This window comes from Tachyglossus aculeatus, chromosome X1 (genome assembly GCF_015852505.1).
Source record: "Tachyglossus aculeatus isolate mTacAcu1 chromosome X1, mTacAcu1.pri, whole genome shotgun sequence".
NCBI lineage: Eukaryota > Metazoa > Chordata > Mammalia > Monotremata > Tachyglossidae > Tachyglossus > Tachyglossus aculeatus.
Genome location: NC_052101.1, coordinates 124378959 through 124404217, shown reverse-complemented (window position 1 = coordinate 124404217; position 25259 = coordinate 124378959). Strand labels below are relative to the sequence as shown.

Below are 25259 nucleotides of genomic sequence, written 5' to 3'. Positions count from 1 at the left end.
GAGTCAGAGGTCGTGGGTTCAAATCCCAGCTCTGCCACTTGTCAGCTGTGTGACTTTGGGCAAGTCACTTCACTGGGCCTCAGTTCCCTCATCTGGAAAATGGGGATGAAGACTGTGAGCCCCTCGTGGGACAACCTGATTACCTTGTATCTACCCCAGCACTCAGAACAGTGCTTTGCACATAGTAAGCGCTTAACAAATACCAACCCCCTAAACACCACTAATAAAAAAACAATCAACGGATGGGGCTCTGTATGAAGGCACACACACGGCCCATTCTGTAACATAAATCTCGGGTTTCGTCATACGGCTGGCAAACACCTAATACACATCAATCAATCAATTGTATTGAGTGCTTACTGTGTGCAGAGCACTGCACTAAGCACTTGGGAAGTACAAGCTGGCAACACATAGAGACAGTCCCTACCCAACAGTGGGCTCACAGTCTAGAAGGGGGAGACAGAGAACAAAACCAAACATACTAACAAAATAAAATAGAATAGATATGTCCAAGTAAAATAGAGTAATAAATATGTACAAACATATATACATATATACAGGTGCTGTGGGGAAGGGAAGGAGGTAAGATGGGGGGATGGAGAGGAAGGAAGGGGCTCAGTCTGGGAAGGCCTCCTGGAGGAGGTGAGCTCTCAGTCGGGCCTTATAGAGACAGTCCCTACCCAACAGTGGGCTCACAGTCTAAAAGGGGGAGACAGAGAACAAAACCAAACATACTAACAAAATAAAATCAATAGAATAGATAGGTACAAGTAAAATAAATAGAGTAATAAATCTGTACAAACATATATACAGGTGCTGTGGGGAAGGGAAGGAGGTAAGATGGGGGGATGGATGAGGGGGAGAGGAAGGAAGGGGCTCAGTCTGGGAAGGCCTCCTGGAGAGCCCATCTGCACACAGTAAGCGCTCAATAAATACGATTGATTGATTTGATTGTAACATAAATCTCGGGTTTCGTCATACGGCTGGCAACCACCTAACTAATACACGTGTCGTCTGGCACCTAAATACCGCCAATTCCCGGCCAGGCCAAGTGGCGACGAAGGCCGGGCAGGCGCGTTCCCACGGCCCAGAATCCCCTCAGCCTGCGGCCCCGCCCCCTAGCGGCCCCTTCGCGTCACCGCCCGCCCGCCCGCCGAGGGTGGGGCCGTTTAGCAGTGGCTGGGCTTTGCGCAGGCGCCCCCCCGGGCCTGCGCGCGCACGCCCCAGTTGCGGCGCGCGCTCAGGCCCGCCCGGCTGTTCGGCTCGCGCAGGCGCGCCGCCCTCCATTCGGAAACCTCACACAAAGCCCAGACGCAGAGAAAATGGCGGCAGCAGAGGCGGTAGCGGCGGCGGCGGCAGCGGCGGCGGCAACCGACCCCAAGATGGAGGAGGCGAGCGGGGCAGCCGGGGTGGCGAGCGGGAACCCCACTGTGGGCCCGAAGAGGTGAGGAGCCCAGTTGGCCTATCGGATTTCCACGCCGCCTCTCCCCTCCCCGGGGCTTCCCCGTCGCCACGGCCCCGGGCGAGGCAGAGCGGCCTCAGTGGCTCCGGATTCCGTGCGCGCTGCTAATGGCGGCGGGAGCCGGGCACGCGGTTTCAGAGCCCATCGTGCGGGAGCCGGGGGGCCGGCGGCCGCCCCGAAATCCGACCCTTGAAACCGATCCAAGAGGGAAGACTTTGCGTCTCTAACAAAAAAGGGCCCGGGGGGCCGCCAGGTCGCCCCGGAAAACCGGGCGGACGGGACTCCGCCGTGCCGACCCGCATCGAGCAAAAAGCAGTGGGGCTTTAATAGCATCAAGGAATAAGAAGGGTTACCAAATCAGGACTCCCGGGCTCATTCCTGTTACCGAGCGGGGCGCGAGTTTTTGACTCCATATTGGGTCGCTTCCCCCTTTCTCTCTCTCTCTATCCCCCGCTCGATTCTTTTTCCCGCCCCTTCCCATTCCTCTCTTCTCTCCCTCCCAGTAACGCCATTAAAGGTTCATCCTTTAATCCCTAAAAACGGGGGTGTGCAAGCCCGGCCAGGTGATTTTTCCTGACTCTGGAGGCGGTTGGCCTCCTCCTCCAGGAGGCCTTCCCAGACTGAGCCCCTTCCTTCCTCTCCCCCTCGTCCCCCTCGTCCATCCCCCCATCTTACCTCCTTCCCTTCCCCACAGCACCTGTATATATTTATTACTCTATTTTACTTGTACATATCTATTCTATTTATTTTATTTTGTTAGTATGTTTGGTTTTTTGTTTGTTTTTTTTCTCCGTCTCCCCCTTTTAGACTGTGAGCCCAATGTTGGGTAGGGACTGTCTCTATATGTTGCCAGTTTGTACTTCCCAAGCGCTTAGTACAGCACTCTGCACATAGTAAGCGCTCAATAAATATGATTGATTGATTGGATGTTCAGGGTTTTGAGCAGGCCCTCCTTTGTGCCGTTTTCCAAGATGGAAACTAGTCACCTTTTGCGCGGTGTTTAACGGGCCCCTTGGGGATTCTTGTTTTTTTCACCCCAGGGCCCGGATTTTGTTTAAGGCCCTGGAAAACAGAGGGTCAAAGTACTTGAAAGGGGCCTGCCTTTGTCGTCGAGTGGTGGGACGGGGGAAAAGGGCAGGTTCAGAGGCTAAATAACATTCTTAAGAACTGCCGCAGTGTTACCTGGCTTTGCCATTACTTTGTGGCGAAAAGATACTTTCGGTTCAGAAGATAACTTTGTATCCTAAGTGCGTGTAGCACTCAACTGTCCAAGGCGTAGGGATTGGACCTCCTTATCTGTTTTTACTCTTTCACGACTGATTAAGCTAATGTTGCATTTCATAATATCTCTATATGTTGCCAACTTGTACTTCCCAAGCGCTTAGTCCAGTGCTCTGCACACAGTAAGCGCTCAATAAATACGATTGATTTCCTGGTGGTCTCGTTCAGAAGTGGGAAATCTGGCCCAGTTCATTTTGCATGTGGTAGATGCAGTAGCCTCAGACCACTTTCAAATTTAAAATGAAGGAACAATCGTTAATATCTCTTGCCCTCCCCCAGAAATGTATAGCAGAGTTGATGCTCTTAAACACGTAGTTCTGTCCTCCTGTTTCTCTGGGCCGTCCTTTGGGAGGAGATTAAGCAAGAAAGGGTAAGGTGAGGTGATAAGGGAATTCAGGAGATGCCGAGATTTAATTTTAGTGTTTTGTATCTGTACTTTAGCAGTCTTGTTACAGGTGTGCGCCAGAGGTGGTTAAAATGAAATGGCCAGGGAGAGGAGGGAAAATTTTCTTGTGCAGGTAGGTTGATGGTGCCCCCAGCCGTGAATCCCCTCTGGCCTTAAACGGCACTGCTTTCATAGGAAGATTGGGCAAGAAAGGAGCATTTGAGGTGCATATAAAAGCTAGTGAAAAGACCGTTCAAAATGAGAATACCTATTCGTCTTTAGCATGTTGTCCCTTCCGTAGTACTCCGGTTAAGGTTTTTCTTGAATCTCTTATGAGGTACACCAAAGCACCAGTACTGTATGAATTTGCAGTTGCAAAAAAAAAGGACTCAGGTAAGTTTAACAAGTGACCAGTTTCACCCACAAAGCTAGGAAGAATCTAGGAACTGTCGTACTTCTAGTCTGAACCTTTAGTCACAATTTCTCTGGACTGAGGGCTGTTTTAATGGGCAGGTTCAGTTGCTTTGGATTTTCGCATCAGTTGCAAAAGAAACGATGGGAGCCGGAAGACCAGAAGTGCGATGTGAACAGTAGTTCAAATGTAGCAAAGGTGAGGTAAGGTGAAAGCGATGCTGGAAAAAATTGCCAGTGTTGAGCCCCAGAGAGCAGCTTTCTGTGGATGGGTCAAACCATGACTCCTTGGCAACCCTCACTGAAAACATCTGCCTCTGTCAGTGGTATTTCAGGGCTTACTGTTTGCAGAGCACTGAACCGTTTGGGAGAATGCAATACAACAGAGTTGTTAAACACATTCCTTGCCCATAAGGAGCTTACAGTTTAGAGCGGGAGACGTAAAATGAATGTTATGGATGCGTGCAGCAGTGCTGAGGGGTGGGGGAACGCTATCAAGTCCTTCAGCGGTACAGATTCAAATGCATAGGTGATGCAGAAGGGGGAAGGAGTAGGAGAATGGCTTAGTTGGGGAAGAGCTCTTGGAGGAGATGGTCATTTTTATAGGGCTTTGAAGGAGGGGGACTTCGTGGTCTGGCAGATATGAAGAGGGGAGGGTGTTCCAGGCCAGAGGGAGGATGTGGTGGGGCAGGAGTTGGTGACAGGATTGAGGGAGAGTTAGTAGGTTGGCATTAGAGGAGCAAAGTGTATAGGCTAGGTTGTAGGAGGGGTGAACTGATTGAGTACTTTTAAAGCCGATGGTAAAGAGTTTGTCTTGGCAGAGGTGGATGACTGAGGATTCTTTGTGGCCAGAATTGGATTTGGTTGCAAGGAGGACTTTTAATAATTTTGGCATGTAAGTTCTTAGTATTTAGCCCTGGGGTAGGTACAAGATATCCAGGTTGGACTCAGTCCCTGTTGTACATGGGGCTCACGGTCTAAGTAGGAGGGCAAATAGGTATTAAAGCCCCGTGAGGAAATTGAGGCGCAGAGAAGTTAAGTGCCTTGCCCAAAGTCATACCGCAGGCAAGTGACAGAGCCAGGTGTAAAACCCAGGACTTCTGATTCCCTGTCCTGTGCTCTTTCCACTAGGCCATGCTGTTGTTTTTTGGCCCGTTGGTCCATCTTACACTAACTAGTGTAGTTTTGCATCTGTGTTTTGGTTTCAGGAAACTTCAGAGACCAGCCATATGCATGTATTAGCTCCAATATGAGAGTAATTGAGAATGGATTCTACATAGCTATGACATCACCAGAAATGCCTTATTTCTTCAGTCTGCTTTCTGGAGAATATTGTCCTTGTGCTCAGGGAACAAGTCTACCAACTCTGTATTGTACTATCCCAAGTGCTTAGTACATTGCTCTGCACCGAGTAGCATTCGATACATACTATTGGCTATTTATATAGTCTGACCTTATGCCCAAGCATGGCCTGTATGCTTGTAGGCTATTCTGAGCACCTTTAGGAAATTATGCGAATGTCCTGGAATTAGGTGACTTCTAATCTGGTTATCCTGCCTTGTATTAAACCACAGCTGCTCTTGGTCACCCTCCTCATCTGCTCCTTGCCACCCTCCCAATCCCCCTTTTAGATTGTGGTGTCCCGTCCCCCCCCTCCCGCCCCCAAGGGCTAGGGGCTGATTTACTTTACACTTGCACTCTTCCCAAGTGCTTAATACAAGGTTTTGCACATAGTGCTCGATAAATATACATTAAATGAATTTTAAAGCTTGAAATATGCTGAGATGGAGCAAGTTGAGTACATTGTCAGTTTACGTTCCACAGCATTCTACAAAATTTATAGTAGGGATTTAACCTCACTTCTCCTGTCCTGATTTTCACCAAATGTGGCAAGTCTGTATCATATATGCTTTAGATATGTTTAAAAGCTATAGGTAAACTCTCTGTGAAAGTCCTTTATGCCCTAAAAGGCAAGGGAGGACCCACTTTCCCCTATGTATCTATTTTTTACTTCCATGCAGCATCCATTTTAGTCATTTACAGGGTCTATACTCTGTTTCCAGACCTTTAACTCCCTCCTGAAGCCTCCAGTCCCCCTACCTCTCAAGTCCAGATAGCTTTGTTAGTCCAGTTAACTTTGCTGGCAAGATAGAGGCCAGCAGACATGAGATTCCCCCAAAGCCACCCTTGTCTGCTGCCAGTTCTAGGTTCTCCTTAGTTATTTTTCAGAAAGCAAGTGCCTTGGACTTCTGTCCTTTCTCACCTTAAAAACAGTTGCTTCCACTCTTCTCCCCTCCCATGTTACCATATCTAACCCTGCCAATTTGTTTCCTTCCCCTTAGCTTTCAAATCTGCTCAAGTCTCTTGAATACCTAAAAGCCTTCTTTTACCCCCCTTGAGCCATCCATCACTCCATCTTCTTGCACCTCTAACTTCTTTACCTCTTGATCATTCGTGACTCCTTACAGTCTAGCTTTTGTCCCTTTCACTCTGCTCACTAGGGCCCTTTGAACCAAATCTAATTGGCTTGGTTTCACAGACATGTTACTATTTGGTTATTGTGCCTATCTGAGCACTCCGTGTCTGTGTGACTGTCTCTCTCTCTCATCACCCTTTATTTCTCTACAGGACCCTAGTACTTTGTACAGTGTCTGGCATTAACAAATACCATTATTTAAAAAAGAGAGAGAAAGACACCTATTAGGAGGTTCCTCCGTAGATATCACTATTATCTTCCCAGTCACGCAAGGCGTTACCCTTGACCCATCTCTCTCTTTCAATCTGTCATGGAGTCCTGTGGATTCTACCTTCACAACATCTCAAATCCGCCTTTTGCTCCCTATCCAAACTGCTTCCCTGCTGATCCAAGCATCTCGACTGCTGCATCAACCTCCTTACTGATCTCCCTGCCTCCTGTCTCTTACCTCTATCATCCATACTTCACTCTGCCACGCAGATCATTTTTCTGAAAAAAAATGTTGAGTCCATATCTTTCCCCCTCCTCATAAACTTCCAGTCATTGTCCATCCACTTCTGCATCAAACATGGGCTTAAAAGCACTGTCAGTTCTCCCCCTCCTACCTTACCCCACTGATCTCCTATTACAAATATGTTCACTTTGTTCTTCTAACATCAACCTACTCATTATACTTCGATCTCATCTATCCCGCCACTACTAACCCTTTGTCCATGTTGTTCCTTGGGCCTGTGTCTCCCTCCCCCTTCATACCTGACAGTCTACCACACTTCCCACTTTCAAAACCCTTCTAAAATCACACCTCCTTATTTCCCCTAACTGTCCCCCCCACCCTGTGTCAACTATGCATTTGACTGTACCCCTTAAGCACCTAGCCCAGCCACCTGATTACTTACGTAAATATTCTTATACTCACTTTCATCCAACCGTAGCCCATTTTAATGTCTATCTCCCCCCCATAATAATAATAATGATGATGATGGCATTTATAAAGCACTTACTATGTGCAAAGCACTGTTCTAAGCGCTGGGGAGGTTACAAGGTGATCAGGTTTTCCCACCGGGGGCTCACAGTCTTAATCCCCATTTTCCAGATGAGGGAACTGAGGCACAGAGAAGTTAAGTGACTTGCCCAAAGTCACCGAGCAGACAATTGGCGGAGCCAGGATTTGAACCCCTGACCTCTGACTCCAAAGCCCGGGCTCTTTCCACTGAGCCACGCTAGCTCCATGTGGGCAGGGATTGCATCTACCAACTCTTCTTCATTGTACTGTACCAAGTCCATAGGAAGCAGCATGGCCTAGTGGCTAGGGCACCAGCCTGGGAGTCAGAAGGTCGTGGGTTCTAATCCCAGCTCCACCACTTGTCTGCTGTGTGACCGTGGGCAAGTCACTTAACTTCTCTGGGCTTCAGTTCTCTCATCTGTAAAACGGGGATTGAGACTGTGAGCCCCATGTGGGACAGGGACTGTGTCAACCCACTTGGCTTGTATCCACCCCGGTGCTCGGTACAGTGCCTGGCACAGAGTAAGCGCTTAAAAAATGCCACAATTATTATTATTAAAGTGCTCTGCACACAGAAAGGGCTCAGATACCAATGTTTGGCTTATTGTATGGTACACAGGCTCTCAAATGACTTCTCTTGTCATAATAGAGACCAGAGCATGAGTACGTATGAAGTGTATTTCCCTTTTCTTCTGCGCTCTGAACGAATGGGAGCCAGTGCTTCAGAAATCCCTCAGGTGACATTTGTCAACACTACTCCTGAAAACATGGAGAGCGGTATCTAACCTATGAGACAAGAAACAGCGTGGCCTAGTCGAAAGAGCACGGACCTGGGACCTGGGTTCTAGTCCCACCTCCCCCACTTGTCTGCTGTATGACCTTGGGCAAGTCCCTGAACTTTTCTGTTCCTTAGTTTTCCCAACTGTAAAATTAGGATTTGATCCTTGTTCTTCCTCCCACTTAGTCTGTGAGCCCTATTTAGGGTAGGGACTGTTTCCAACCTGATCATCTTGTATCTACCACGATGCTTAGTACAGCGCCCGGCACAGTGTTAGACAAATGGCATGATTATATTAATGATTTATTGAGTGTTTGCTATACTTAACACTGATAATTATGAAGTCGTGCTGTAAGGGCACCTGACTTGTACAATCAGTCTCCTGTAATGACTCACCCTTTGTTTGATGCCATGGGCACAACCATTTCTTCCAGCATTATTATGCTTTCTATCCAAACAGATGCATGTTGTCAGAAGAAGACTTTTCTTATTTCTGTCGTTGCAGTCTTCAAAATGTGTAGTAGAACTATGTACTGTGACAGAACTGAGGGTCCTCTCTGTTAGTCTGGTGTACGAACAATGCAGGCTGTTTAGGGTAGGGTCGGGGGAGGGAAAGGTGCTTGCTGCTCTTGGTGTTCTTTTAGAAGGAAAGTTGCTTTTTCTTTTGAAACATCCTATAATCCTGGTGTTTAGCACACCCACCCTGGGGGAGAAATCTCATTTAGACAATGAGATCAAGGACCTCATTTTCTGAGGGTGATATGGTGGGTGCGTGCTGCCATGGTGTGCATGCTGGCAAATCAGTTTTGTCTCTTGGATCCCTTGTTATGTCTTAAAACGAAGACCAGGGTCATTTTTCTTTAATTCTCTGTCTTTGAATGGAAATGTAAACCCGCCTTTCAAAATGGGCTAGTCAAAGTAGTTGGGTCCATAAGCAGTTTTGTTTTATTTTTTTTCAGTGATGGCGAGCGATCAACTCAAAATGAGAAAAGGAAGGAAAAAAATGTGAAACGGGGGAATCGCTTTGAGCCGTATGCCAATCCTGCTAAGAGATACAGAGCTTTCATCACAAATATACCATTTGATGTGAAATGGCAGTCTTTGAAAGACCTGGTCAAAGAAAAAGGTAATGGTGTTGGTAGTATATTAGCAAAGTAAAAGGTTGGTCTGTTGTCCTTCCGGTGATTAATTCCTTGGATGTAATTTAAACTCTGTCAGTTAAGGCTGTTCTGGGTAGTTTGCATCCTTTGTAAAGGATTTAGATTAAAGCCATTTTGGGGCTTTTGTGATGGCTTCATGCCATTGGTGTCAAATGGGGCAGTTTTTGTGTGGTCATGTGGGTCTGTACTTGACTTTATTGGCATAAAATGTGGTTAATAGGGCTTCGCATATGTTTTGAATGAAGCCATTGTGTGTTGAGGGAAATTTTGAATTCTCTCCATTTAGTGCTTGAAGTTTGAAGCCTTTAAATCAGTTGGGCCAGGTAGTTCCACTGGGGCTGATTCTGGTGCAGGTGGATGTCCTGGAATTGGGATTTGGGCTTAGGTTATAGATTACAAAACATTCAACTGTATTTAAACTTAGTTTATTTCTGTGTAGAATGGAGATTGGCTACATCGCAAAATATAGCCACCTGCTTGGAAATATAATGCCTCAACTTGACCAATTGCTATGTCCCAAGGAAAGAATGCTTTAAACTAGATAGAGGGATCATCTTCACTAGTCTAGGCAATCATAATCACAGTCCAAGTGCTGTGTACAAAGCACTTGGGAGAGTACAAAAGTGTGAACGATGGGCTGGGTAAACAAATTTGGAACCTTCTTTTTCGGAAGATTACTCTTCTCCCCCCCCCCCCCCAAAAAAAAAAAAAAAAACCAACACACACACACACAAATCTAAATGCTGATATCTAAGCCAGTCTGGTTGCATCCTATTTGTCACAGTGTAATTGAAACACAGTAGCATGATTGGCAAAACCACATTAAAACTTCAATAGCTATACTTTTAAAAGACTTATCATGAATGATCCTTCGACTTAGCACTAGGACACAACTTTCTTCATGATGTGCAAGAGACACTAGGTAATATGATTATCACACTATTTGCACACTTTAAGCACTGATTGGCACTCTAAGACTTGTGCTGTCCCTCCTCTTAAAGTATGTTTGGCATGAGATTTCATTTTCCTCCCTTGATCAAAGTCATTTCTGCGAATGATCCGAGGACAGCAGTGAAATGTCTTCATTTTTATCTGAGGAGGCCTTTCAGGTTGCATCCTAGGGGTCCAAAGTTTCAAATTGAAGCAGCAGTCCCCAAAACCAAGCCTAAAATTTCAGTGGGGGTGGGGGTGTCATTCTTTGCATCCCCCCCCCCCCGTACCCCCCCAAATGTGTGCCCTTCAGTTTGTGTGAACTTGCTGAATCAAATTCTTGTGATAGGCGGTCCTTAGACTTTGACACAGCTGGTTCCTGAGCATTCCAAGACAGAATCAGTTTGCTCATAGGAAGTGCTAGGAATGAAAGATCCCCAAGCCAAGGTTGAACACCCTATATTTTTTTTACCAGAATTACCCAAAAACTGTGTAGACAAGCCGAGGTAAGTAATATAGCTACATTAATGCCTTTATATTGTCAGAGAGGCTCCACGATAGGGTAACCGATTTTTACTTCATCAGAAGTAAAATGGATGTCGACCCTCCCTGGTGACTCCGCCTGGCAATCAGGTAACTGCCCAGTCCCGTCCCCCCCCCCCCCCCATGTGCGCATGCGCACACCCTCACAATAACGTTTTGAAGTTATTTTCCCATGGCTCACGTGCGTGCCCTCAACTCCTGGGCCCCCAGAACTAGTGCCATAAGGGAGACTAGTGTTGTAATGTTGAAGCCGATGTGGTGTTAAGCTGAAATGGTGTAAATATAGACATGTAAGTGCCGTTCGTCATAGCTCGAAACGCTTTAAGTTGAGAACTGCCTTTATATACTTCCAAGAAACAGGAATGTGGCTTTGAAAATGTAATTGTTGGACAGCTGTATGTAAGAGACTACAGGTCTAATTCTTCAGTTCATGTTTTTAGGAGTGTGTGAACCAGTTTTGGGATGCTGTGGATAAAATAGAGGCCATTATACTGCTTTACCATTCAGCAATTGTTTGGTAGATGTAAAGCTAGTTAGCAACAGGGAAGTTTCTGGAGGTAGAAACAGTTCACCTCAATTTGCCATTTTCCAGCAGTTCTCAAGTTAAGGAGATATGAGCCTGGTAGTTACTCAGATCTCTCCAAACTGGTTCTCATATTCCCCTGGCATGTCACTCTGAAGAGTGATGCCTTGAATCAGTCATTTCAGTGTATGTATTCTGGTGGTGAAATTTTAGGATTACCGGTGTGCAGTAAATTACAATTTTTAATGGACCGTAAGTTGTCTTTGTTTAGAGCTCCCCTATATTGGTTAATGAATTCACTGTTGAGTTAAATGGTCGGTGGTGGTGGGCTGCTGGTACTAAGTGCCTAGTCCAGAGCTCTGCTCACAGTAGTTGGCCTAAATACAGTTGATACCAATACTAGTCTGTTGGTTAAAAGGGTTCATAAGAAAGAGATGTGTTTTGGTGGGGTTTTTTTATGGTATGCCAACTTCCAGTGTATGAATTCTACCAGGGAAAAACCTGAATACAAAGTAGCCATTTTTTAAAAAAAAAGTTTACCTCCCAAATGAGTCTTAAAGGCAGGCTCTTTCATTTCTGTATCAGGCTTCCCTCATGTTCTTAGAGTGCCATGTATCTTAAGTGATAATGTAGTTGATTTCCTTGAAATACTTGTCTTTATTACTGTGAATCACCTTTGATCGAGAATTCATAGTTTAAGGCTACAGATCCTAAAATAACTTGACAAGCAACACTATCAAATTAGAAGAGTGCTGCAAGTTAGAAGTTAGAAGACTGCTACAATAGTGCAGTTTCCAAAAGCGGTTGGCTTTCTTGAATGCCTACTACAGCATGCTAAAATGCATTTAAGATCAGATTTAACTTGGAGAGAACAAAAATGCATTTGGTCATTTGATAATTTTTGTGCAAAAGTAACATTGCCAGGGTAGAATGACCTATGTCCAAGAGAGAGCCAGACATTGAATGTCGCTAAAACTGTAATAATTACGAATTTCTTTCGAATTTACTGTCTGAAATGTCTGCTCCCTTGAACAGTTCATTCAGTTCTGAACTGGTAAAATTAACAATTGTCCTGTAGTGTGATGCAATGTTTTGAGATATTGGTATCCTATATAAATTATGTATTTTGTAAATTAAGCCATATAAGTATGACTTCACTCTTTCCTTAAAACATATGTATTTTAACAATGTACAAAACTTTTCCTGTTCCTCGTAAGTACCAGTGTCAAAAAAATGCACCTGATGCTTCAGAAGATTAAGTAAATGACTACTAGTCCTGACATTATTTCTCCAGCCTTTTGGCTTGTTAGTGTTAATATACATGGCCACACTACATGTAGTACAGTGCTCTGCACACAGTAAGCGCTCAATAAATATGATTGAATGAATATTTTTTTTTTCAAAATCATCTGGGCTTATATTTCCCTTTCAACACTTAAAATATTCTAGAAAAAAGTCTTTTAAAAATATCTTGGAAACCTAGTATGCTGAACCTAGTATGGTTTTAAATTGGGCTCTGAGAAGTCTTCCACTATATCTAAATTTGATAAGCTTTATTTTGAGAGAAGTTTTTGGTAAATTTTGTAGTCTCCAGCTGCTGGTAGCCATACTGATGAAAAGGAGTGACACTCTTTGCATAGGGCTTGTGAGAGTTAGATTACCAAGCCAGTTTTGGTCATATTGAAATTCAGATTTGAGTACTCTGAATATTCTGTTTTGAGGTACTGCACACTTTTCTTGAGGTAGGTAGTGCATCTAATTTGGATGAAGCTGGAGTGGCATAAGGTTGGGTGATGGGCAACTTAAATATAACAATCCATTTGAGTGGTTTTTGTAAACAGAAACCAGCTTAAAATAATATTGTGAGTCGAAGTGCTTAAATACTTGCAGATTCTGGCCGATGGGGAAGCTGGGGTCCAGTGGACAGACTTAACACAGATGATGCGCTTTTGCCTTATTTAAATCCTGCTGTGCATAGAAGCAGCGTGGCTCAGTGGGAAGAGCACAGGCTTTGGAGTCAGAGGTCGTGGGTTCAAATCCCGGCTCCGCCAGTTGTCAGCTGTGTGGCTTTGGGCAAGTCACTTAACTTCTCCGTGCCTCAGTTACCTCATCTGTAAAATGGGGGTTAAGACTGTGAGCCCCCAGTGGGGCAACCTGATCACCTTGTAACCTCCCTAGTGCTTAGAACAGTGCTTTGCACATAGTAAGCGCTTAATAAATGCCATCATTGTTATTATTATTATATCCTGTTTCTCTTCAGAAGTTGTACTATTTCCGGGGGGAAAAATCTATCACATTATATGGATTCTGTTCATTGAAATGGCCCATACCATCACTCCTCCCTTTCTTTCCCCTTCTCCCAGTTTCAGCAAGCCAGTGGAAAGCAAAGCAAACTCCCTGTCCATGGGAGAAAGATGTCTGTCCTAGTTGTCAAGAGGGGATAATAGCGTTGCACGATAAGGTGACAGGAGCTACCTGGGATCAAAGCCTATTTATTGACGCACAAGCTGCACTCAATCCAAAACCTTAAGTACTGTACAAATAGTTTCCCTTATCACCTGGCTTTGTGCCCATGTTTTTGTGAAACTGTCAAAGTAGTTCTAGAAAAGTGGATGACACTGGATGAGATAGTGGTAGGAGATTCACAGGGGCCCAGCCACCAGGAAATTTTCAGCCTTTTTTGCTAGGTGGGGAGCTAGTGTGCTCTAATTTTTATTCTTATTTTATTTTTATATTTATCTGTTAATGTCCAGTACCAGGAGCAGCAATGTTTCCCAATCTAAGTTGGGTAGGGGTGCACCTTGTTTCTGAATGCCATCGTTTTGTACTCTGTGCTTGAGAGAGATTTCCCAAATGCACTACTGCACCAGTGTAGACATGATTTAAAAAAAATCAAAAAAAGTGTGAAATAATAACAATGTATTGAATTTCTGTTGCACTCTTTTTCCAAGGCACTCTCATGATTATCTCATTTTACCCACACCACATTTTTATGAGACAGGTATTTATCGAGTGCCTACTCTGTCTTCGTTTTGGAAGAAGACTACTTAGTGATGGTGAAATTCACCTATGAGGGTGTATTGCTGAAAAGGCAATCATGGGGCCCGTAGTTCTGGCCATATTATGGACACTAGAAGTCTTTTCCTTGTTATGTTTGTGTTGCCTGGTGCTATTTTATTATTTGCCTTTGCATTCCTACTGGGTGCAGGATACAGAAATACACCAGAAATGAATACGTGGCCCAATGGAAAGGACATGGAGTCAGGAGATCAAAGTTTGAGTCACTTCTGGGGTTGTTTCCTCATCTGTAAAATAGGATGATAGATCTCAACTGTCCAATCTCATAAACAGAGCTTAATAATAAGTGTTAATAAATACATAATTGCACGTGAGATATGGTCCTCAGAAGGGCTTAAAATATAATGGGGGCAGCAGGCAGTCATAAAACTATGTACACTTATCTGTGAAGAACCAACTGCCACACAGCTACCCTTCTGTTTTGCTCCTGGTACTTGCATACTCTCCCTGTTTGGATGTGTGAATTTGACTTGTCACTTCCCCTGGCCCATCTGTGATCTCCTCAGTATTCTCCATGTTTTGTTCTGCTAAAATCCCCTCAGAATTCTAAATTTTGTGATTTGCTGTTAAGTAACTTCTTAAACCACTGCAGTGGGTTTTTGGTGGTCTGTGTGCCAGCATCCACTACTGTGTAGCTTTATGGTTTCCCTGGTCTTTATCACTGATCTTAAAATGTCTTCCTTGCTTCTACTTGAGCCCCAGTGCTGAGAAACATTCATCTAAGCATTTGTGGGATTAGATTTATGTATTGAAAATAAATACCTTTGGCCACCCTGACTGCTGTTCTAATGAATCAGTGGTATTTATTAAGCTCTTACTATGTACAGAGCACTGTACTGAGCTCTTGGGAGAGTACAGTGAAACAGCTAGCAGACGTGATCCCTGTCCACAACAAGCTTACAGTGTTAGAGGGGGAGAATCATCTAAATTGGTGGTGGTGGTTGGGGGGAGGGTTGTTTGTTTGTTTCATAAGTAGATGATAGAGCAGTCCCACAAATCCTGTAATTGGTTCCTTTAGTCATTCCGAGCTGATAGATTTCAAACTCTGCTGGCCAGAGCTTTGGAGAGGGAGAGGAATTCAGGAAGCATTTTTTTATATTGATGCAGCAGGGCCTAGGGGAAAGAGCATGAGTCTGGAAGCCAAAGGACCTGGGTTCTAATCCCAGCTCTTGTCAGTTGCTCACTGTCACCTTGGGAAATCACTTAACACTTTTATGCCTCAGTTTCCTCAAATGTAAAATGAGGGTTCAGTACCCGTTCCCCCTCCTACTTAAACTGTGAGCTCCAAGTGGGACAGGAACTGCGCAACCCGATTAACTTGTTTCTACCCCAGCACTTAGAATGGTGCTTGACACAGTCAGGGCTTAACAAAGACCACAATTATTATTAATTTAGTGGTAGATCTCTGTGAGATTGGATTTATAATTTAAACGTCTTTAAATCACTATTACAAAGGTCATCTTCTGTCCTTTAATTTTGCCTTAAAGTTACCTTTGCTAGTTCGCACACCAGCTGTTATCAGCTGCTCCATTAGGTTCCTATTAAGCTTTAGAACAATGGCTGTTAGATAATAGTGCCAAGTTAGGGTTCTTAGACTGAAATGTGGCTCCCTTCAGGAGGATGTAGTAATAGTACTAGAAAACGAATTTCACTTTACCTTAAAATATAAACTGCTTACTGCTTCTTCCATTCTAAGATCTTTTTCTTTTAAGCAGGATGGTGGAGTTTTTCTTAAAGCATCATCCCAGATATGTCACTGGGATGGAATAGAGAAACGTTTCAGGTAGTCTGGTGTGTTTTTTGTTTTTTTTTAATCAGGTGGAAAAAAAAGTTGTGCTTGTCAGTTGTTTAATATGGATTTAGTTTAAATGGTTATGGCCATGGCAGAAAGTCTGGTTGGATAGATTCGTTTTTGGTTTCTACATAGCAATCACAGCTGTACTTCAAAAGGTCTGTATGGACACAGATGAGTAACTTTTCAGATGCGCCAGCATTTGAATTTTGGCAGTAAGGGCAGTGTGATTAACCTCTTAAGGCTATTGGGAAATATGTTTTTGTGTAATAAACGTGGGATTTGTCTTTGTCTGACACAAATTTGCTGTTTGGTCAATGCACAGGGATGGTAGTCCTCTAATGGCTGCTGCTGTTGAAATGAATGGCATTTTAAGAAAAAAATGATCCTAAGTGGCTAAACACAGTGTACTGTAACTTTATTTGTAAACCAGAGGCACCTAAACTTAATGAGCCATGTGTGGGCTAACTAAATCCTAGAGCTTGGTCATTTACACATGACCGTTTAAAAATTGATTATTCAAGCAGGTGCACTTTTATTTTTGGCCAAATTCATCTACTTTTGGAGCCATTTGCCTATAATTTTTCATCTGTCCTATAACGGTGGCTGGAGAGCAGAGGCAGGATAAAGTAACATCTTAGGTGTTAAAATGCTCTGATTTATTTGGCTCTCTTGGGCTCATGATGATGATGGTATTCGTTAAGCGCTTACTAAGTGCCACAAGCACTGTTCTAAGTGCTGGGGTAGATACAAGGTGATCAGGTTGTCTCACGTGGGGCTCACAGTCTTAATACCCATTTTACAGATGAGGTAACTGGGACCCAGAGAAGTGAAGTGACTTGCCCAAGGTCACACAGCAGACAAGTGGCAGAGCCGGGATTAGAATCCACGACCTCCCACTCCCAAGCCTGGGCTCTTTCCACTAAGCCACCCTGCTTCTCCATGTATGCAGATGTTGAGCATACAATTAAAATAACAGAAGACAGTCACAGCGCTTCTTCCACATGTTTTTAGTATCTTTTTCCTCGATACCCGAGTACCCTAGTTGCCGTGTCAACTTAAATGCCCCTTAAAAATGTTTAATATTAAAAATTTCAAGTGAATTGCTTGCGAAGGCCTCTTGGAATGGGTTGATTGCCCTTGTGTCTGGATGCGTGTATAAACCTTGACATTCAAACCGAGGGGAACCCCTTTAACGCTATTTAAATGGATCCTTGTTTAGAATTTACCTAGGAATAAAAATTGTTGGTTTAAACATAGACTACGTGATCTAAGTGGTAACAAAATCTGCAGGTAGCTAGACCTTTAAAATTTTCTGTATGCCATCTTCAAACTCAGCAGCCATTTTGGTAGTGTTCTTGGTGGTAAACAATCTGGTTTTGGTGGTCATGAGCTGGCAATCCAAATCTTGAGGAAAAACTGTGGATTAAACCTCTTGAAATCTATTTTACTCTAGTTTTGCCCTTTGTATAGATCAAATCTCCAAGATTGAAAACAGACGTTTTTAGAAGAAATTTGGAAAAATGATGCACTTAAATTTCCTGCAATCTTTAGGGAGTTATTGATGGGGGAAGCAGTCGGAGCAAATACCTGCTCAGTGCAGGGAAGCCAGGGGCTTTTGGTTTTTGAGATCTCTGGTAGAAAACCAATTAGATCCAGTTTGCTGGTGTAAAATACGAAGCTAGAACTGGGTGCCTATTTGGATTTTATAGGATACATTCATATGTATCTATAATATCATCTCGGTCCTTTGATCCTTAAGTTGATGTATTCCAAAATTTCACCTATCTTTTCATTTAAAGTGTCATCCATGGACCTGTTTTCCTCTGTTCTTCCTGACCTCCCCCCTAAATCTAACCCTACAGACTTATTTCCCATAGATTTGGATTGCCTCTAGTCATGAATGAGTACTCCAGACAGGAAATAGATATCATGGAAGTCTGTGGAAAGAGCTTGCTTGTGGTGGGAGGCAAACCAAGGACGTACTGTTAACTAGTTTTTTTTTTTTACCTACCTTTACTGCACACCTGTAATGCTTAGCTTGGTGGTTTAGAGCACATGGAGTGTTTCTGGGCTTTCTTATAAGGCAGAGGCTCCATACAAGGTTGTTGATGACTGTTCTAAATTCCCATTGTTTTCTTGGCTTTTCTCCCTTGGTATATGTATCGTCTGGAATCTGATTTGTAGTTGGTGAGGTAACATACGTGGAGCTCTTAATGGACGCTGAAGGAAAGTCAAGGGTAAGTGTTTGAGAGCATTTCTTCTGTGGATTTACTACATGACCAATGTAACTATGTGGTAGTGTGGAATCGAATGAATTCAGGAAGGTAGTAAGCAGTTATGTTACAGTAGACAATGATTGATACTGACCAACTTTTGAGGGGAATGGGAGGGAAATGTGTAAATGGGGTTCCCTGTTTTCCCAATGGGTTTTCCAGTGGGTGTTTTTGGTGTCCTGTTTGGATACTCAATTTTGGAAATTAGAGCCCAATAGCAGCATTGCTGATGACTTCGTTAACAGAGGAGTTGGCTGTGTGTGAATTACGCATGGAACTTCAGTGGAGATAAACCGTTAAACAGGTGTTCTTGTTCTAGAAAATGTTACTTGTAGTTGTTTGCTGAATGTGTAAGCTCAGTGTGAAAGTTTCTGAAAAGTTGCCCTTGTGCCAGTATAAAGTGTAAGCAAAACTGCCCATTTCAAGCTTTCAAGTTTTTCAGATTTGAAACAGACCTAAAACTCTTGAGTGCAATAGACTGGCTTAGCATAATTAGGATGATGAGTTTGCTTAATGTATTGCTGGGGTATGGATTTGGAATGAGAACAAGGATTTGCTTGCAGAGGGGCGCAGATCTAAAGTTTGTGGAGTTTTCTTGGAGAAACCTGAATTTAGGTCTGTATCACAACTTCAGAAACTTCATAATGCACAGGAGATCAGATTTTTATGGAGTCGAGCTTTTAGTGAGGAAAGGTAGGAAAGACCTTGTATTTCTTCGGTCAACTTTCCTTTGAGAGCATTAAATATGAAACTACCCCAAACCCATTTATTTAAGTTAAAATGTGGTACTTGGTTCTTTATACTTATGTTTTTTCTTTTTCTTTCTCCTTGCTCGTCTAACTTGTCCTGGCTTCTTCAAAAGGGATGCGCGTAAGTATCCTCAAATTATTTAGTGGGGTGTCTAAGTCGCCAGGCTCCTTTTACTTATTTCCTTTTGGTCTTGTAGGGTGGTTGAGTTCAAGATGGAAGAAAGCATGAAAAAGGCTGCCGAAGTGTTGAACAAGCATAGTCTGAGTGGAAGACCATTGAAAGTCAAAGAAGTAAGATTTGTAGCGTTGCACCCAGTTCTCCCGTAACGCCAGGGCTGCAGCGCGAGTCCCTTAACCGTGTTGCAGCCGCACTACAGAGTGAAACCTCGCGCTGTGGCAGAACTGGGTGTATTTGGCATGGGTCTTGGAGGTAATGGTAATGAACACTTGACGGATGTGAGTACTTTTATCGAGCGTGGGGGTAGAGACAAGATTCTGATTGTGCCCTTCACAGGCTATCCTCTGGGTGGAAGTACAGAATACATCAATTAGGTGTGAAGCGTAGGTGAGGCGACAACTAGATTTCCGCTCCTCAAAAGAGTATAGTGGGAGCAGGTAGGACTAAGTTCACACACCTCCCTAATGGTTCTACAACTCCTCCCTGCCTGCTTTTTGTTTGTTTGTTCAAATGGTGGCTAGGGTGCTGTTACACTCTGTGGCCTGGACCTCACTTCTGGGGGGTGCTGCTGCAGATGTGTAGTAATTCTGCACATGCCAACCTGATAAACCACATGTCTACCCCAGCCTTTAGCACACGCTAAGCTCTTAAGTGCCCTAATTAATAAAATGCACACCATTTTTGACTTGCCCCCTTCCAGAAGGCTAGCCCCATTTTTCATGTCCGTATGGGGCCAAAAAAACCAAACCACACGAAACCAAAAAGCCTCATTATGGTTACTTCAATCAATAAGCGGTATTATTGAGCAGTACTGTATGCAGAGCACCGCTTGGGAGAGTATACTACAACAGAGTTAGTAAACACATTCCCTGCCCACCATGAGCTTGCACTCTAGAGGAGGAGACAGACGTTAATATAAATCACTATTGTCAAGACATTTTCCCCACCCTCCAATAGCTGGGGATTTTAGGCTGACTACGTGGCTCGGGTAATTCTGGTGGGTGGAGAGGGAGGAGATGCTCTAGAAATGCCTCTTCCCTTCCCCTCTTTAAAGCTAGAAAGAATTTGTGAAACTAGAGTGTTTTGAAAACACACAGTTGTGGTGTTACTGCTGTGAAAATGTTTGAAAGATGCAAATGAATGTTATTACTTATAGGATCCTGATGGTGAGCATGCCAGGAGAGCAATGCAAAAGGTGATGGCAACAACTGGTGGGATGGGAATGGGACCTGGTGGCCCTGGAATGATTAATATCCCACCAAGTATCCTAAATAATCCTAACATCCCAAATGAGATTATCCATGCGTTGCAGGCCGGAAGACTTGGAAGTACAGTGTTTGTAGCAAATGTAAGTAAATAAATCACGGTTTTTTTTTCCTTTGCAAAATTGAATATTGCAGTACCTTTGTTCCTGGGAAACAATCATTGGTTTATAGAGACAAGGAAGATCCTGATCAGGGTGTTTTGTGTAGAAGCAGCGTGGTGCAGTGGAAAGAGGGGGGTCCTGGGAGTCAGAGGGCCTGGGCTCTGACCCCACCTCCATCACTTGCCTGCTGGAGTGACCTCAGGCAAGTCGCTTCACTTTTCTGTGCCTCAGTTTCCCCCATTTGTCAAATGGGGGTTCAGTACCTGTTCTCCCCCTTAGGCTGGGAGCCCCGAGTGGGACAGGGACTGTGTCCAACCTAATTCACTTGAGCCTACCCAGTGCTTAGAATGGTGCTTGCCACAGAGTAAGCACTTAACATACCACAGCTATTATCATTACCATTATTAAAATGCGTAAGTAAGTAGTGCCTATGGCCACTTGGCCGTGGTGATGTCTGATAACACCCCGCAACCCTGCTCTCAGCCTGGTCTCTGTTTGATGCCTGTAAAAGTGGCTTCTATTAGTTCCTGGTCTCTAATGGAACCTCATTCAGGGAGATGAGAAAGAGTACCATCTGCCATCCTGTAATGTGGGGGCACTTTCTTGAACCCGGCGTGCAGTACTCGGTCTGATGCAGTATCAAGTTGTGTGCAGTCACAAGTTATTGGAAGAATGTTCCCTAATTCCCCAGTCACATTCTATACGAAGTATGGAATTAAAAACACAAGTTACAGCAGAAATTACTATCCTAGGTTGGGAATATGGCAGAAAGGAAAGGTGGCTTCCTCGATTTTCGCCCTTTGTGACTCTCTAGCAACATTCAAAGTGCTTGTGTAAAGAGGTGTATCTATTCTTGAGTTAGTGTTGTACTCCAGTTAAGTATTGGGAACGTGCCTGCTAATTCTACTGTCGTATTCTCCCAAGCATTTAGTACAGTGCTCTGCACATAGTAAGCGCTCAATAAAAGTATTAAAATTGTTCCGTAGGCTCAAAATGGGGGACCGAAATGGTTTATGACTTCCTCTCTTTCCTTCTCTTCTTCAGTTGGATTATAAGGTTGGCTGGAAGAAACTCAAAGAAGTGTTTTGTATGGCTGGTGTTGTTGTTCGAGCTGACATTTTAGAAGATAAAGATGGCAAAAGCCGTGGAATTGGCACAGTTACATTTGAGCAATCTATTGAAGCTGTTCAGGCTATATGTATCCTTTTTAAACTTGGTAATATTGAGTCAGAGGTGGAAGGGGCCAAAGATGATCTCTTGGCAGTTGACTAGCTAAGACATCCAGGCAGTTGGGTTGTCTATTCTTAAAGTCTTTTGTGGATAAAAATCTTCCAAGTCCTTTGATTGCGAGACCAGTGTTCTAATCACCGTGTGATCTAAAAGCTCTTAAATCTGATTGAAATGTCTCCTGCGTTAGTTTAAATCTGTTACATGTTTAGCCCTCCCTGGACATGAAGAACAGTTGGTTTGACGGCCTCATAAAAAGACAGACTTCAGTTAGGAAGAAGCTGAAATGGGCAGCTTCAAAAAAACATCTCAGAGGCCCAGTTAAAGTGGGTGCCCCACAAACAGACAAAAAAGGGCAGGTGAAATTTTGCTTAATTTCTTAGCAATGTGCTAGGTGGTCTTTCGAAAATGGAAATCTCACCTGAGTGGCGGGCGGGGGGATCCGGAAAGGCAGGTTAGGTGTAAACGGTCTCTTAGGCGGACCAAAATGGGAATTTGAAGAGCGATTTGCAAAGGGCACCACAGCTTAATGGGTCTCCTCAAATGTGTCAAAAGCTGGAAGCTGACAAAGGAATTACTGTAGTCACTTGATAATCTGGGGGTAAAAGCTGTACTCAGGCCTACTAGGTAATAGCACGTGCTCCCAATACGAGCCATGTACCCGGACTTTACTGGTGGAGCTGGAGGATGTCCAGAAATACCTTGCCTCTACTGAATATAAGATTGGCACAGAACTGCTTTATTTTGACCCTTCACATGATCATTTTATTGATTGGCGTTTGATTCTAAGTTAAAATAACTCTGTGCTGGTACCTGGAAGAACCCTCTATGTATCTCAGAGATACATAGATACAGAAGTAGTGTGGCTTAGTGGAAAGATCACGGGCTTGGGAGTCCGAGGACCTGGGTTCTAATTCTGACTCTGCCACTTGTCTGCTGTGTGACCTTGGGCAAGCCACTTAACTTCTCTGGGCCTCAGGTACCTCATCTGTAAAATGGGGATTGAGACTGTGAGCCCCACGTGGGACAACTTGATTACCGCGTATCTACCCCAGCACTTAGAACAGTGCTTGGCACATAGTAAGCACTTAACTAATAATAATAATAATAATGGCATTTGTTAAGAGCTTACATTGTGCGAAGCACTGTTCTAAGTGCTGGGGAGGATACAAGGTGATCATCTGCACACAGTAAGCGCTCAATAAATACGATTGATGATGATGATGATGATGATGATCAGGTTGTCCCACGTGGGGCTTGTAGTCTTAATCCCCATTTTACAGATGAGGGAACTGAGGCCCAGAGAAGCTAAGTGACTTGCCCAAGGTCACACAGCTGCCAAGCGCCGGAGTCGGGATTAGAACCCATGATCTGACTCCCAAGCCCGTGCTCTTTCCACTGAGCCATGCTGCTTCTCTATTATTGTTATTATTATTATTAGCTCATGATTAAAATAAAGAGATTTTTGAAGGTGCTGAGTTGTGTAAATTTGAAATTTTTTAGGTTTCTTTGTTAGACCAGGTCCAGTAGGCTAGAGAGGAAAAGAAAACTTTAACAATTGACTGTCAAGTTGACCAGCCTACAGCTAATTTTTAAGGCCACCCTTTCACGTGTGAAAAGTCTTCACTTTCCTGACCACGAAAAGTGGCGAGACTTTGGGTAATGAACGTCTGCAATATGTGCAGACGTGATCTTTAGAAAGCTCAGGCTGCTCAGAGGTTTCTGACCAAGGAAATAGGTCTTGAGCAATACTTACGTCTTGTTGCTTGAATTACTAGTAAATATTGCCTTTAACTAAGCACCAGCAATGTTCAATGGCCAGCTACTATTTGACAGACCAATGCATGTGAAGATGGTAAGTAAATTTTAAGATCTCTTGTGAATGCTTACCCAATAGCCCTACTGGATAGTGGCATGAAAATAATCTTTGCTTATTCAGTGATCATTTTAATTCCGAAGGAAAAAAAGAATTCCAGACAGGGGATTCCTCATCCCGGCTCTGCCAATTGCCAGCTGTGTGACTTTGGGCAAGTCACTTCACTTCTCTGGGCCTCAGTTCCCTCATCTGTAAAATGGGGGTGAAGACTGTGAGCCCCCCGTGGGACAACCTGATCACCTTGTAACCTCCCCAGTGCTTAGAACAGTGCTTTGCACACAGTAAGCGCTTAATAAATGCTATCATTATTATTATTCTTTGATTGAGGCATTGGCTTGTGTCTTTAAGATTTTGAACTGTAGGTTCCACATGGAAGAACAGGATGCCTTCTTTGCATGCTGAGGTTCTTGTAACTTGATTTTAAGATTTGGCTAGGTTTAAAAATGGTTAGCTTCTATTAGCATTAGGGATGTCACTTGGGATGAGCTGTTGCTCTTCTTTCAGAGGGGACAAAATTGACGGTAATGTTCTTAATCTTTCAGGATGAGCGAGCCTTACCGAAGGGAGACTTTTTCCCCCCAGAGCGGCCCCAACAACTTCCTCGTAAGTGCCTATTTTAACCGAACGTTAACTGTTTCACTTAAGTGACTGCAAATAAAGCTATGCCACTTTCAGATGAAGTAATAATTATGCTACGATGCGTCATTATAGTCCATATGAAGCCTCAGTTTGCTGGTGTAGGTGCCAGGGATCTTGTTATTCCCATGCCCTACAATGTGCAGTATTTATCTGTCTTCAAGTGCAGTGTTGACTCAAAATCTCTAAAACTCTTTGTGAGCTGGGACCAGGTCACAGACATCATCACTCAGTGCCTCCTGGTGCTGCTGCTAGCCAAATTTGAAACCAGAGACAGAGTGTGTTCTGGCCCCCTTTTAGACTGTGAGCCCACTGTTGGGTAGGGACTGTCTCTATATGTTGCCAATTTGTACTTCCCAAGCACTTAGTACAGTGCTCTGCACACAGTAAGCGCTCAATAAATACGATTGATGATGATGATGATGATGGAGATTCCTTTCGTCCGGGATTTCACCTCCATTTTTGGCTTTCAGTTTATGGTGCACATAACCGTTACGCCTATCGGTGACAGAGCACCCTGTTGGCCTTTTCATTGGCGGTCCTGAAATGCTTACCACATGCAAGCGCAGCCACAGTTTGTTCAGGGGATTTTATTTCTGCATAGACTTAAGTACTGGTCTGAAGAGTCTCATAGTAGAAATCATCCTGGACAGATACGCATGTCTACATGGAAGCCCGCTTATTTTATTTTAACTTGCTAGTGGGGCTCTCTCAGATACAAGCCTGAATCTTTAAAAAGCACTTAGTGCTGAGTGTGACTGCGTGGCTGTCATTTTTGTGAGTCATCTGTCTACACTGGATTGTAATGTCTCTGTAAGAGGATGTGCTGCTGTCTGTATGGCTCAGGGTACGAGTTCTTCAAAGTGGGAAAGGGGAGGAACTGCTGTCATGTTTGCAAAGTAAATGCGTCACATGTGGAGATTTTACTATTTTTTTTTCTTTCTAGATGGACTTGGTGGCATTGGCATGGGATTAGGACCAGGCGGACAACCTATTGATGCTAATCACTTAAATAAAGGCATAGGAATGGGCAACATGGGACCTACAGGTTAGCTGAACAGACCCATCATACTTTCATACCTAAAGCAGATCAGCTGCCCTCCACTGTATCCCAGAACATTGAGCATTT

The 25259-nt window shown here is 43.9% G+C and overlaps 1 protein-coding gene across 5 annotated transcripts in view; it reads left to right on the top strand.

The window, feature by feature from the left end:
- The first annotated feature begins 1287 nt into the window (after positions 1 to 1287).
- HNRNPM (heterogeneous nuclear ribonucleoprotein M) overlaps positions 1288 to 25259 on the top strand; it is a 36080-nt gene continuing 12108 nt past the window's right edge. The window contains exons 1-11 of one of the 5 annotated variants that reach the window (XM_038740299.1): positions 1288 to 1444; positions 8756 to 8922; positions 18010 to 18062; positions 18961 to 18968; positions 19045 to 19138; positions 20182 to 20220; positions 20338 to 20373; positions 21436 to 21589; positions 23424 to 23473; positions 24037 to 24097; positions 25077 to 25178. In XM_038740299.1, the coding sequence (XP_038596227.1) occupies positions 1323 to 1444; positions 8756 to 8922; positions 18010 to 18062; positions 18961 to 18968; positions 19045 to 19138; positions 20182 to 20220; positions 20338 to 20373; positions 21436 to 21589; positions 23424 to 23473; positions 24037 to 24097; positions 25077 to 25178 (886 nt within the window). In that variant the 5' untranslated portion in view covers positions 1288 to 1322. Of the gene's footprint in view, positions 1445 to 8755; positions 8923 to 18009; positions 18063 to 18960; positions 18969 to 19044; positions 19139 to 20181; positions 20374 to 21435; positions 21590 to 23423; positions 23474 to 24036; positions 24098 to 25076; positions 25179 to 25259 lie in introns of those variants that run through there. The other 4 variants (XM_038740297.1, XM_038740298.1, XM_038740301.1 and 1 more) reach the window with 4 other exon arrangements.